Genomic DNA, 14,285 nt, shown 5'->3' with positions numbered 1-14,285 from the left:
GGACGTGTCCCGAGTTAGTGACCGGCGTGTGCCGAGCGCCGTCCTAAGCGCTCAGGAGGTAGAATACGGCAACCAAGAGGGACGACTCCCGCGTAGCAGCGGACTCCGGCAAAACAGGAGGACGGGTAACAGCGGCACCGGAATAAATAGGATTACGGCTACGGACGTATCCCGGGTTAGCGACGGCTGCGTGCTGAGCGCCGTCCTGAGCGCTCGGACGGTAGAATTGGGCAACAAAGGGAGACGACTCCCGCTTAGCAACTGGGTCCGGCGAGACAGGTAGAGGGGCGACAATAGCATCCAAATAAATACAATCATGGATCTGGATGTATCTTGAGTTAGCGATGGGGGCGTGCTGAGCACTGTGCTAAGCGCTCAGACGGTAGAATACAGAGGAGTACAGAGGGCTCCCGCAAGACAAGCAGAGGAGCAACAACGGCACCCAAAGAAACGGAATCATGGCTACGGACGCGTCCTAGCCCCCAAATAAAGGGACTTCTGGCTACGGACGCATCCCGGGTTAGCGACGGCTGCGTGCTGAGCGCCGTCCTAAGCGCTCGGACGGGTAGAATACGGCAATAACTACTAGAAATACTAGTGAATAAAGGGAGACGATCCCTGCCCGACAAGGGGCTCCGGCGAAACAGGTACATGGGCAACAACAGCGTGCAAATAAATACAATTCTGGCTACGGACGCGTCCCGGGTTAGGGACGGCTGCGTGCTGAGCGCCGCCCTAAGCGCTCAGACGGTAGAATACGGCAATAAATACTATAAATACTATTGAATAAAGGGAGACGATCCCTGCCCGACAAGGGGCGCCGGCGAAACAGGTACATGGGCAACAACAGCGTCCAAATAAATACAATTCTGGCTACGGACGCGTCCCGGGTTAGCGACGGCTGCGTGCTGAGCGCCGCCCTAAGCGCTCAGACGGGTAGAATACGGCAATAAATACTAGAAATACTAGTGAATAAAGGGAGACGATCCCTGCCCGACAAGGGGCTCCGGCGAAACAGGTACATGGGCAACAACAGCGTCCAAATAAATACAATTCTGGCTACGGACGCGTCCCGGGTTAGCGACGGCTGCGTGCTGAGCGCCGCCCTAAGCGCTCAGACGGATAAAATACGGCAATAAATACTATAAATATTATTGAATAAAGGGAGACGATCCCTGCCCGACAAGGGGCTCCGGCGAAACAGGTACATGGGCAACAACAGCGTGCAAATCAATACAGTTCTGGCTACGGACGCGTCCCGGGTTAGCGACGGCTGCGTGCTGAGCGCTGGGGAAGCGGAAGAGAGGCCTAAGGGGAGGCGATCTTCGCTCGACGAGGGGGTCCCCGCCTGGCAGGGGAGGAGGCCAGGCGGCAGAGCCAAAGAGGAGGAGGAGGCGCGGGGCCGCAGCGCTTGGCACAGGGTGCGGGCGGCGGGACGGGACCCACCTGGGAGGGGGCGGCCTGCTCCTGCTCCTGCTCCTGCTCCTGCTCCTCCTCCTCCAGGCGGGCCTCCCGGCGGGCGGGGATCCGTCCCGGCGGCGGCGCCCAGCCGGCCGCGGACATGGGCCGCACCGGAAGTCACCCCTCCCCCCCCCCCCCCGCGAGCGACCGAACGACCGACCGCCGGGGAGACCGAGGCCCGCCGCCGGCCCTCCGCGCATGCGCCGCCCCTTGACAGCGCCGCACGCCGGCCCGGGGACGCCCGGCGGCGCATGCGCCCCGCCTCGGGCAGCGCCGCCCGACGCGGAGAGGGCCGGCCGCCCGCGCATGCGTCCGCCCTGGGCGGCGCCGCCGCCGGGGAGGGGGAAGGCGAGGGGGAGGCGTCCGCGCATGCGCCCCGCCTCGGGCAGCCCCCGCCCGAAGGGGAGAGGGCGAGGAGGAGCCGTCTGCGCATGCGTCCGCCTTCGGCCGCGCCGCCGACGGGGGGGGGGGGGGGGGCGTCTGCGCGTGCGCCCCTCCTCGGGCAGCCCCGCCCGAAGGGGAGAGGGCGAGGGGGAGCCGTCTGCGCATGCGTCCTCCCTTGGCAGCGCCGCCGACGGGGGAGGGGGGGCGTCTGCGCATGCGCCTCCCCTTTGGCAGCGCCGCCGACGGGGGAGGGGGGGCGTCTGCGCATGCGCCTCCCCTTTGGCAGCGCCGCCCGACGGGGCGAGGGGGAGGTGTCTGCGCATGCGCCCCCCCTTTGGCAGCGCCGCCCGACGGGGAGAGGGCGAGGGGGAAGCGTCTGCGCATGCGCCCTCCCCTTGGGCCGCGCCGCTCCACGGGGAAAGGGAAGGCGAGGGGGAGGCGTCTGCGCATGCGCTACTCCCTAGGCAGCGCCGCCCGAAGGGGAGAGGGCGAGGGGGAGCCGTCTGCGCATGCGCCCTTCCCTGGGCAGCCCCGCCCGCCGGGGAAAGGGAAGGCGAGAGGGATGCGGCTGCGCATGCGTCCCTCCTCAGGCAGCCCCGCCCGAAGGGGAGAGGGCGAGGAGGAGCCGTCTGCGCATGCGTCCTCCTTTGGCAGCGCCGCCGACGGGGAAGGGGTGGCGTCTGCGCATGCATGCGCCCCCCTTTGGCAGCGCCGCACGCCGGCCCTAAGGCGAGCGGGACTCGCCTGCGCATGCGCCCCTTCCTAGGCGGCCCCGCCCGCCGGGGAGAGGGCGAGGGGGAGCTGTTTGCGCATGCGCCCCTCCCAAGACAGCGCCGCCCGAAGGGGAGATGGTGAGGAGGAGCCGTCTGCGCATGCGTCCTCCTCTGGCAGCGCGGCTGACGGGGAAAGGGGGCGTCTGCGCATGCGCTCCCCCCTTTGGCAACGCCGCCCGACGGGGAGAGGGCGAGGGGGAGGTATCTGCGCATGCGCCTTCCCTTTAGGCAGCGCCGCACGCCGGGGAGAGGCGAGGGGGAGCCGTTTGCGCATGCGCCTTTCCTTGGCAGCGCCGCCCGCCGGGGAAAGGGAGAGGGGAGTCTTTGGCGCATGCGCCACTAGCTCTTTCTCTTCCCCACCCCCCCACGGGGACCAGAACAGGGGCTTCCAACATTCATCCATTCAGTCAGTCAGTCAGTCAGTCAGTCAGTCAGTCAGTCAGTCAGTCAATCAGTCAGTCGGTAGTATTTCTTGAGCGCTTACTGTGTGCAGAGCACTGGACTAAGCGCTTGGGAAGTACAATTCAGCTACAAAGAGAGACACCCCCTGCCCACAGCGGGCTCGCAGTCTAGAAGGGGGGAGACGGGCCTCAAAACAAGTGAACAGGCATCAGTGGCGCCATTATAAAGTGAATTATCGATGATGAATAAAATAATGAATAAAAATAAAGAGAATTATTCACACAATCATTTGCACCATTATTTACACCTAGATACGCAAGCGACGCGGGGGCGAGGGGAGGTAGGGTAGAGGGAGCGGGTCAGGGCGATGGGGAGCGGAGGAAGAGGGAGGCTTAGTCTGGGAAGGCCTTCTGGATCAGGACCAGCAGACTTAAGGCATCGAGCCCACTCATTCATTCCTTCATTCAGTAGTATTTATCGAGCTCTTACTATGCGCAGGGCGCTGTACTAAGCGCTTGGAATGGACAAGTCGGCAACAGATAGAGACGGTCCCGGCCCACTGACGGGCTTACGGTCTAATCGGGGGAGACGGACGGACAAAAACAGTAGCTATAAATGGAATCAAGGGGGTGTGCATCTCATGAACACAATAAATAGGGTGATAAAAATATATACAGTTGAGCAGGCGAGCACGGTGCTGAGGGGAGGGGAAGGGAGAGGGGGAGGAGCAGAGGGAAAGGGGGGAAAAGGAGGCTGAACTGAGGGGAGGTGGAGGGGGAGCAGAGGGAGCAGAGGGAAAAGGGGAAGGTCAGTCTGCGAAGGCCTCCTGGAGGAGGTGAGCTCTAAGTAGGCCTTTGAAGAGGGGAAGAGAACGAGCTTGGCGGAGGTGAGGAGGGAGGGCGTCCCGGGACAGCGGGAGGACGCGGCCCGGGGGTCGACGGCGGGACGGGCGAGACCGGGGGACGGCGAGGAGGTGGGCGGCGGAGGAGCGGAGCGTGCGGGGTGGGCAGGAGGAAGAGAGAAGGGAGGAGAGGTAGGAGGGGGCAAGGGGATGGACGGCCTTGAAGCCTAGAGTGAGAAGGTTTTGTTTCGTGCAGACAGTCCTATTTATTAAGGGCTTACTGTGTGCAAATCACTGCACCAAGCGCTGGGGAGAATCCAGAATAACGATGTAACAGACCCATCTGGCCCCTTGTCTGCCGTGTGACCTTGGGCAAATCACTTCACTTCTCTGTGCCTCAGTTCTCTCATCTGTAAGACGGGGGGGGGGGGGGAAAAATAATAAATGTTGGTAACGATTAAGCGCTTACTATGTGCCAAGCACTATTCTAAGCTCTGCGGTAGATACAAGGTGATGAGGTTGGCCCACGTGGGGCTCACGGTCTTCAGCCCCATTTGACAGATGAGGTCACTGAGGCCCAGGGAAGCGAAGGGACCCGCCCGGGGTCACACAGCTGACGAGCGGCAGGGCCGGGTTTCAAACCCATGACCTCTGACTCCCAGGCCCGGGCTCTTTCCACTGAGCCACGACCGTGAGCCCCATGCGGGAGCGGAACTGTGCCCGACTTTCATTCATTCATTCATTCAATAGTATTTCTTGAGCGCTTACTATGTGCAGAGCACTGTACTAAGCGCTTGGACTGTACAATTCGGCAACAGATAGAGACAGTCCCTGCCCAGAGACAGGCTTACAGTCTAATTCGGGGGAGACGGGCAGACAGGAACAATAGCAGTAAATAGAATCAAGGGGATGTACACCTCATTAACAAAATAAATAGGGTAATAAAAATATAGACAAATGAGCACAGTGCTGAGGGGAAGGGAGAGGGGGAGGAGCAGAGGGAAAGGGGGGGAAAAGGGGGCTTAGCTGAGGGGTGGAGGGGGGGAGCAGAGAGGGAGCAGAGGGATAAGGGTATTTGTTCAGCGCTCACTATGTGCCGAGCACTGTTCTAAGCACTGGGGGGAGATACAGGGTGATCGGGTTGTCCCACGTGAGGCTCACAGTCTTCATCCCCATTTTCCAGATGAGGCCACTGAGGCATCGAGAAGCGAAGTGACTCGCCCACGGTCACAAAGCTGACAAGTGGCAGAGCCGACATTCGAACCCACGACCTCTGACTCCCGAGCCCGGGCTCTTTCCACTGAGCCAGGCTGAGTTGCCGGGGGTTTAAAATGCCGGTAAAATTGGAACCCAGTGCCGCGTCAATTCCAGAAAGGGGACGGAGGATGCGAAAGCCAGAATGGGCCAAAAGGGCCACCCCGGTCACGCAAGACCAGACTCGATGTCCGCAGATTCGTTCATTCGATAGCACTGATTGAGCGCTTACTATGTGCAGAGCACTGTACTAAGCGCTTGGAATGGACAAATCGGGCAACAGATAGAGACGGTCCCCGCCCATTGACGGGCTCTCGGTCTCAGTGTGCTTAGAGAAGCAGCGTGGCTCAGTGGAAGGAGCATGGCCTTTGGATTCAGGGGTCATGAGTTCGAAACCCCAGCTCTGCCACTGGTCGGCTGTGTGACCGTGGGCAAGTCCCCTAACTTCTCTGGGCCTCAGTTCCCTCATCTGTAAAAGGGGGATGAAGACCGTGAGCCCCACGTGGGACAGCCTGACTCCCCTGTGTCTACCCCAGCGCTTAGAACAGTGCTCGGCACATAGTAAGCGCTTAACAGATACCAGCATTATTAAATGTGGAATAGACGCAGCATCCTTGGAGTAGGGTCTTCTGGGAACACTGAGGTGGGGAAAATCAATCGATTATTTTCTGTCTCGAAGACTCTTGGGTCGGTAACAAAACCGTGGCAGCTGTTGAGCGCTTACTACGTGCAGAGCGCTGTTCTAAGCGCTGGGGGATACGAGGCGATCAGTTTGTCCCACGTGGGGCTCACAGTCTTCACCCCCATTTGACAGATGAGGGGACTGAGGCACAGAGAAGTTACGTGACCCGCCCGAGGTCGCACAGCTGACTGGCGGCGGAGCCGGGATTAGAACCCGTGATCTCCGGCTCTTTCCACTGAGCCACGCTGCTTCTCGGTCGAGTGGGGGAAGACGGCCCCTCTCCTCGAGGAGATTGATATTGCAAGAAAGACACGCAGATGATGCAGAACTGCAAGCACGCAGCAGCACCGAGAGGAGGGCCAGAGATGTAAACGATAAAACCGAACTCGTCAAATAAAGGAAATAAATAGGCAGATAAACCCCAAAGGTCCTGAGGGGAGACGGAGCGACACAGCGGTGACGAGACGGCGTCGTCCAGTAGCGGGAAGAGCGTGAACGCGGGACCCGGGAGTCGCGGGTTCCGACGGTGACTCTTCCACTTCCCGGCCGTATGACCTCGGGCAAGTCAGGGAACGTCTCTGGGACTCGGTTTCCTCATCTGGAAAATGGGGATTGACTAGCCATCCGTTCTCCCTCCCACTCAGGCTGTGAGCCCCACGGGGGACGGGGTGTCCCGACTGTCTCGTATCTACCCCAGCACGGACTCATCTCGGTTTTCCCATCTGTAAAATGGGGTTTGAATACCCGTCCTCCCTCCCCGCTAAACCGGGAGCCCCGTGGGGAGACAGGGTTGTGCCAGACCCGACCGTGATTTTCCCGGCCCAGCGGTCACGACGGCGTTCTAAGCGCCGGGGTAGACACAAGGGAATCGGGGTGTCCCACGTGGGGCTCACAGTCTTCATCCCCCTTTTCCAGATGAGGTAACCGAGGCACAGAGAAGTGAAGTGACTGGCCCAGAGTCACACAACAATAGTAACGGCATTTTTGAGCGCTATGTGCCGAGCACCGTTCCGGGGGCTGGGGGAGATTGGGAGAATAATAACGTTGGAATCTGTTAAGCGCTTACTATGCGCGGAGCGCCGTTCTAAGCGCTGGGGGAGATACAAGGGAATCAGGGTGTCCCACGGAGGGCACACAGGCTTCATCCCCATCAGGGGTGAGGTACGCTTAAGGAGCTAGCATGAGACGACGAAGAGTGCAACCCAGAGCATAGTGAGAGGGGACAAGGAAAGATAAGAAGGACACAGTTAGTAGAGAGCTTTAAGAGTTGTTAGAAGGTCCAGTGCCATGTTGGTATTTGTTAAGCGCTTACTATGTGCAGAGCACTGTTCTGAGCGCTGGGGTAGATACGGGGTCATCAGACTGTCCCGCGTGAGGCTCACGGTCTTCATCCCCATTTTCCAGACGAGGTGACTGAGGCCCAGAGAAGTGAAGGGACTCGCCCGCGCTCACCCAGCTGACACGCGGCAGAGCCGGCATTCGAACCCATTATCTCTGACGCCCGAGCCCGGGCTCTTTCGCTGAGCCGCGGCCGTTTCTCTACATGCGGGGTAACAGTGCGGTCTAGTGTGTGGAGCACGGGCCGGGGAGTTCAGAAGGGCCTGGGTCCTAATTCCGGATCTGCCACTTTGTCTGCTGTGTGACCTTGGGCAAGTCACTCCACTTCTCTGGACTTCAGCTGCCTCATCTGTAAAATAAAATCAACGGTGGTATTTGTTAAGCGTTTACTATGTGCAGAGCACTGCTCTAAGCTCTGGGGGATACAGAGTGATCAGGTTGTCCCACTTGGGGCTCACGGTTTTAATCCCCATTTTACAGATGAGGTAACTGAGGCACAGAGAAGTCAAGTGACTGGCCCAAAGTCACAGAATGGGGATTAGGACTGTGAGGTCTCTATTGGACTGTGTCCGACCTGCTTATCTCATCTCTGTCCCGGGGCTTAGAACAGTGCCTGGCACATACGTGGGACAACCTGATTCCCCTATGTCTACCCCAGCGCGTAGAACAGTGCTCGGCACGTAGTAAGCGCTTAACAAATACCAACATTATTATTATTATTATTATTATTACATAGAAAGCACTTCACAAACACCGCAAGTATTATTATTATTGGTGAGAAATGAGTAGCTCTTGGAGGACTTTGAGGATGGGAGTGATGTGTTCTGAGCAGTGTTTTAAGATGACCTGGGCTGTGTGTTTAGATTAGGCTGTAGCCCGTCAAAGGGCAGGGAGTGTCTCTATCTGTTACCGTCTTTGTCCAAGCGCTTAGTACAGTGCTCTGCACGTAGTAAGCGCTCAATCAATACTATTGAATGAATGAAGTGTAGGACAGACTCCGGAGAACAGACGTTGAAGAAAGGGAGCAGGGAATAATAATACAATAAACCAGCGGGGAGATGAAGATTCAAATTGCTCTCCGGTCAGTAAGCACTCAATAAATACAATCGATTGACCGATACCGGTCGACGAGGGGGCAAATCTCAGAAATGTCGTGGAGAAAAACTCAGATTTAGAGAAAGACTGAGTATGAGAGGTGAAATAGAGTCAGGTTGAGAGCTTTCAGAACATGGAGGTGTTGATCCGTGTTGATGTCTGTCTCTCCCCTCTAGGCTGTAAGTTCGTCGTGGGCAGGGGATGAGTCTATTCACTGTGTATTGTACCCTCCCAAGCACTTAGTACGCGTTCTGCACACAGTAAGCACTCAATAAATATGATTGAGTGAATCAATGAAGTGTTTTGTTGATGGGTAAATTGGGAGTAGATTTACCTCCCCTCAGCTAAGCCCCCTTTCCCCCTGCTCCTCCCCCTCTCCCCTCCCCTCCGCACTGTGCTCATTTGTCTATATTTTTATTACCCTATTTATTTTGTTAATGAGGTGTCCATCCCTTGCTTCTATTTATGGCGATTAAGTTGTCTCGTTTTTGCCCGTCCGTGTCCCCCCGATTAGACTGTGAGTCCGTCAGTCGGCAGGGACGGTCTCTATCTGTTGCCGAACTGTACGTTCCAAGCGCTTAGTACAGTGCTCTGCAAATAGCAAGCGCGCAGTAAATACGACTGACTGGATGGAAGAAAGAAAGAAAGAAAGAAAGAAAGAAAGAAAGAAAGAAAGAAAGAAAGAAAGAAAGAAAGAAAGAAAGAAAGAAAGAAAGAAAGAAAGAGAGAAAGAAAGAGAGAAAGAAAGAAAGAGAGAAAGAAAGAACAAGAGAGAGAGCAAGAGAGAGAGAAAGAGAGAGAGAAAGAAAGTGAGAGAAAGAGAGAAAGAAAGGAAGAAAGAGAGAGAGAAAGAGAGAAAGAGAGAGAGAAAGAGAGAAAGAAAGAGAGAAAGAAAGAGAGAGAGAACAAAAGAACGAAAGAATGAAAGAAAGAAAGAAAGAGAGAGAGAGAGAGAGAGAGAGAAAGAGAGAGAGAGAGAATGAGAGAAAGAGAGAAAAAGAGAGAAAGAGAGAAAGAGAGAAAAAGAGAGAAAGAGAGAAAGATGAATTCGTTTTTGAGTTTAAGGTGCTAGAGGATCACCCATGAGAAAATATTCCAGAGGTAGGAGGAAATGCAAGATAACAAAAAAGCCAACAGATGGGCCTAGGGAGACAGAATGGAATTCATTTAAACCACAAGAGTAGACAAACTCTCCACAGGTTTGAGTGAAAAGTGAGAAGAGTAGAATAATAATGTTGGCATTTGTTGGCATTTGTTAAGCGCTTACTATGCGCGGAGCACTGTTCTAAGCGCTGGGCTAGATACAGGGTCATCAGATTGTCCCACGTGAGGCTCGCAGTTAATCCCCATTTTACAGGTGAGGTAAGTGAGGCACAGAGAAGTGAAGTGACTTGCCCACAGTCACACAGCTGACAAGAGTAGCCTGGTGAAGGTTTGACCAGAGAGGGTTCTAGAGAGAAGGGGGAGTCAGCAGAAAATAAGAGCACATGAGAGCCCTTTAGACTTATCTAAAAGGAGGTCAGCTGGGACTCGGATGAGCATGATCTCTGCAGAATGAAAGGGGCATTAACGAAATTAGACCGTAAGCCCGTCAGTGGGCGGGGACCGTCTCTATCTGTTGCCGATTTGTCCGTTCCAGGCGCTTAGTACAGTGCTCTGCACAGAGTAAGCGCTCAGTAAATACTATTGAATGAGACTGCACGTAGAGAAAAAGATGTGGTAGAGAGGAAGTTGAGTCAGCGGGTGGATCCGGCTTATTCACGTGACTTCTGACCGATGGAGAAACAGGGAATTGGGGTGAGAGCTGGAAAATGTCCAAGGGTCAAAGACGGGATTTATTTAGTAGACGGGAGACTTTAGCGTGTTCGAAGATAGAGAAGGAGCAAGAGAAAAGTAAGAGGCTAACACTAGCAGTAAGAGTTTTGTTCCGCTTTTCTTTGCTGTCTCCTCCGTTTCGACTGTGAGCCCCTGATTGTCTCCACCTGTTGCTGAATTGTACATTCCGGGTGCCTAGTGCAGTGCTCTGCACATAGTAAGCACCCAATAGGTACTATTGGACGAACGAATGAACAAATGAAAGAGCACTGTGGCCTAGTGGAAAGAGCACGGCCCTGAAAGCCAGGGGATCCAAGTTCTGATCCGAGCTCGGCCATTGGTCTGTTGGGCGATCTTACGCCCATCGCTTAATGTCTCTGTGCCTCATTTTCCTCATCTGTAAAATGGGGATTCAGTACCTGTTCTCCCTCCCCTTTAGGCTGCTGGTGCTGTGTGGGATGGGCACCGTGTCCGACCCGATTTTATCTACCCCAGTGCACTGGCTGTTCACACAGTCGACGCCTAAGTACCTCAGTGATAATGATTACTGGGGGCGAGGGGGCCGGGAAGCAGGTATCATTTTAAAAAGTGACTGGGAGTTAGATCCAGGAGTAAGTGGAGGAATTAGATTTTCAGGCCAGATGGGAGTCCTCCTCATGGGAAGCAGCTGAGCTCCTCCTGCAAGCCCGGCAGTGGGCAGGGGTGGTCTCTACCTGTTGCCGAACTGTACATGCCAAGCACTTGGTACGGTGCTCGGCACGCGGCGAGCGCTCCATAAATACTACTGAACGAATGAATGTTACCGGTGGGCAGGGAACGCGTCGACCGACTCCGTCATACCGTACTCTCCCGCACGCTTAGTACCGTGCTCAGTGCGACCGCTTCATTGACAATGAGGATTCTAAACGGCCTGAAATTAAAAAACGGGCCCTTCACCCATAGGAACGACGGAAGATATTTCGTCTGATTTTCACTGACGGGTAAAGGGGAAAAATGATTTTCTCCCTGGATTCAATTCAATTCATTCATCCGATCATATTTACTGAGCGCTAACCGTGTCAGGATCCCCTGACTTTCAGGGCCGTGCTCTTTCCACTAGGCCGTAGTGCTCTTTCATTTATTCGTTCATTCGTTCAACAGTATTGGGAAAGTACAGTATAACAATAAAGAGTGACGATCCCCGCCCGCCGCGGGCTCACGGTCTGGAGGCGGGGAGACAGACATCAATACGAAGTCCATTTAAGTTTGGGTCGGAGGACTGAGGGGACGGTGGGAGCGGAGATGAGAGATGACCGGCATAGCTTGCACATCCCAGTACAGCTTAACCCCAGGCGGGAGGAAGCTGGGGCTGGATTTACGATACCATTAAAGCACCGTCAAGAAGAGGAAGGCTTTCCATTAAGGTAAACTAGAATAACAACAACAAGGATGCGCTTCTCTTACTCCCACACTCTATCTATGCCTCCTTGATCTCACTCCCGCACGGTAATAGCACAGCGAGAGGGAACAGACATTGCAATAAGGATCGAAAACCTTTCAACATGCTCTCTGACTTTCATCTTGGCTTCCCTCCCCCCGGGGTACGCTACCTTACCTCCCTAAATTACCAGTTAGCTTATGAACTTCAGAGCAATAACGATACTAGTGAAGCACTTATTAAGGACCAAGTCCCGGACTAAGCGCTGGGCTCTAATCGCATTAATCAGGTCAGACGCGGTTCCTGTCTCCCACGAGGCTCGCAGTCCACGTTAGGAGAAACAACAGGGAAGTGAATCCCATTTTACAGATGAGAAAACGGCCTAGCGGTTAGAGCTCAGGTCTGGGAGTCGGAGCGACCCGGCTTCTCATTCCAGCTGGGCCGGCGTGTGACCTCGGACAAGTCACTTATCTCTTCTGCGCCTCGGTCGTCTGTAAAGGGAGGATTAAGGCCGCGAGCCCCCGCGTGGGGCAGGGGCCACTGTCCAAACAGACTGGCTCGTATCCTCCGGGAATTAGCGTCGGCCACACGGCCAGGACTTCACAGATACCGCAGTTATGATCATCGGTGTGAGGAAACTGAGCCGTGGAGAAGCTAAATTATTTGCCCCAGGTCACACGGCTAGGTGGAGTGGGTTTAGAACCCAGGACCTCTGACTCCTAGGCTCAGGATCTGTCCAGTAGGCCATCCTCCCTCTCGCTGCAGCATCTTTCACTGCAGAACATAGCGGATAATATGCTGAGGTCTCCCATAAAGCCAGTATGAAGAAAAACACGCATTACACGCAGTACCTGTGTCTTGGGCAAGCGCAAAGCCTTTTCTTCCATCAACCCATCATATTCTAGCTAGAAGGAAGAGGATTATCAGAGCTCCCTCCTCCTTCATATCTGCCAGACCTCCACTCTCCCCACCGCTAAAGCTTTATAGTTTAGAGAAGCGGCGTGGCTCAGTGGAAAGAGCCCGGGCTTGGGAGTCAGAGGTCATGGGTTCGAATCCCGGCTCGGCCACTCGGCGGCTGTGTGACCGCGGGCGAGTCACTTCACTTCTCGGGGCCTCAGTTCCCTCATCTGGAAAATGGGGATGAAGACCGTGAGCCCCACGTGGGACGACCTGATTCCCCTGTGTCTACCCCAGCGCTTAGAACGGTGCTCGGCACATAGTGAGCGCTTAACAGATACCGACATTACTATTGTTAATAATGATGACGGTATCTGTTATACGCTCGCTATGTGCCGAGCACTGTTCTAAGCGCTGGAAGATCACATCTCCCCTCAGAGGCTCTTCTTAAAAAAGTGGCTTTTGTTCAGCACTTACTGTGTGTGAAGCACTGTCCTAAATGCCGGGCCCGAATCCCTGTGGCACACGGGGCTCGCAGTCCAAGTAGGGGAGGCGACGGTTAATCGATCAGTTATAAATTCAATTTATTTTACAGGTCAGGCAACCGAGGCACCGAGAAGTCAAGAAATTAGCAGAGCCAGGATTAGGAACCAGGTCCTCTGACTCCCAGGCCTGTACTCTCTCCACTTAGGGAAGCAGCGTGGCTCAGTGGAAAGAGCCCGGGCTTCGGAGTCAGAAGTCATGGGTTCGACTCCCGGCTCTGCCACCGGTCAGCCGTGTGACCGTGGGCAAGTCGCTTCACTTCTCTGGGCCTCGGTTCCCTCATCTGGAAAATGGGGATCAACTGTGAGCCTCACGTGGGACCACCTGATGACCCTGCATGTCCCCCAGCGCCGAGAACAGTGCTCTGCACATAGTAAGCGCTTAACAAATACCAATATTATTATTATTATCATCTTTCCCCCGAGCCTTCTCCGATTCAGTCATCTCTCTTCTGTGTCACCCACGCATTTGCCTCAGTGCTCTTTAAACACTGGATTTTCACCCCACCCTCAGTCCCCCAACACAGATATACATCTGATAATTTATTTTAATCATCCCTGTCTCCTCCTCTAGACAGGAAGCTCCTTTGGATAGGGAAGGCGTCCTCCACCTGTATTCTATTATACTTTCCCAAGCACTCAGGACAGTACGCAGCACCCGGTGAGCGCTAATTAAATACCATGATCAGTTGATCGATTCCCTAATTCTCTAACCCGAACGGGCAGTGAAAATAAGCATCGGGGGAGAACAGATTGGGTTGCCGTGACCTGTTCCCTTTGCTCTTCCCTTTCCCCCGGCCCTACCGCCCTTATCTGTAATTTGATTCATTCATTCAGTCGTATTTATTGAGCGCTGACTATGTGCAGAGCACTGTACCGAGCGCTTGGAATGGACAATTCGGCAACAGATAGAGACAATCTCTGCCCAGTGACGGGCTCACGGTCTAATCGTTAAACCGTTTACATTTTTAAAAGGCCTTAGACGGGGACAACACCAAAAGCTATTTTTTTTAAAAAATATCTGAGTAATCCCGGTTTGTATTGATATCTGTCTCCCCCACGCTTCTAGAGTGTGAGCTCTTTATGGGCAGGGAGTGTCACCGTTTATTGTTGTACTGTACTTTGCCGAGCGTCTAGGACAGTGCTCTGCACACAGTAAGGGCTTAATAAATACGACTGAATGAATAAATGGATGGATGGAGGCTTGTTAGAGTTCCACAATGAAAAATCCGTTGCCCACAGGGTGGCAGAATATTACTTCGAATCATCCGTGGTTGGGCCCGCAGTGGAATCTCCAAAACATGTTTCTTTTAAAAATAAAAATAGCAAATGCAGTTTAAGCGGAATCTAAGGAAGCGTTGCAAGGAAAGGGTCCAGTAGAGTA

General features: G+C 54.7%; 1 protein-coding gene across 6 annotated transcripts in view; it reads right to left on the bottom strand.

Moving 5' to 3' along the window:
- The window catches only part of BNIP2 (BCL2 interacting protein 2), a 38,570-nt gene extending 36,987 nt beyond the window's left edge, over window positions 1-1,583 (bottom strand). For 2 of the 6 annotated variants that reach the window (XM_039912034.1, XM_029065074.2), the window contains exon 1: window positions 1,447-1,583. In XM_039912034.1, coding sequence (XP_039767968.1) covers window positions 1,447-1,563 — 117 coding nt within the window. In that variant the 5' untranslated portion in view covers window positions 1,564-1,583. The remainder of the gene's footprint in view (window positions 1-1,446) is intronic. The other 4 variants (XM_029065069.2, XM_029065071.2, XM_029065072.2 and 1 more) reach the window with 3 other exon arrangements.
- Between the last annotated feature and the right edge of the window lie 12,702 nt (window positions 1,584-14,285).

Source organism: Ornithorhynchus anatinus, chromosome 5 (assembly GCF_004115215.2).
Source record: "Ornithorhynchus anatinus isolate Pmale09 chromosome 5, mOrnAna1.pri.v4, whole genome shotgun sequence".
Taxonomy (NCBI): domain Eukaryota; kingdom Metazoa; phylum Chordata; class Mammalia; order Monotremata; family Ornithorhynchidae; genus Ornithorhynchus; species Ornithorhynchus anatinus.
The sequence above is the reverse complement of the archived record's forward strand: the minus strand, read 5'-3'. Positions and strand labels throughout refer to the sequence as shown.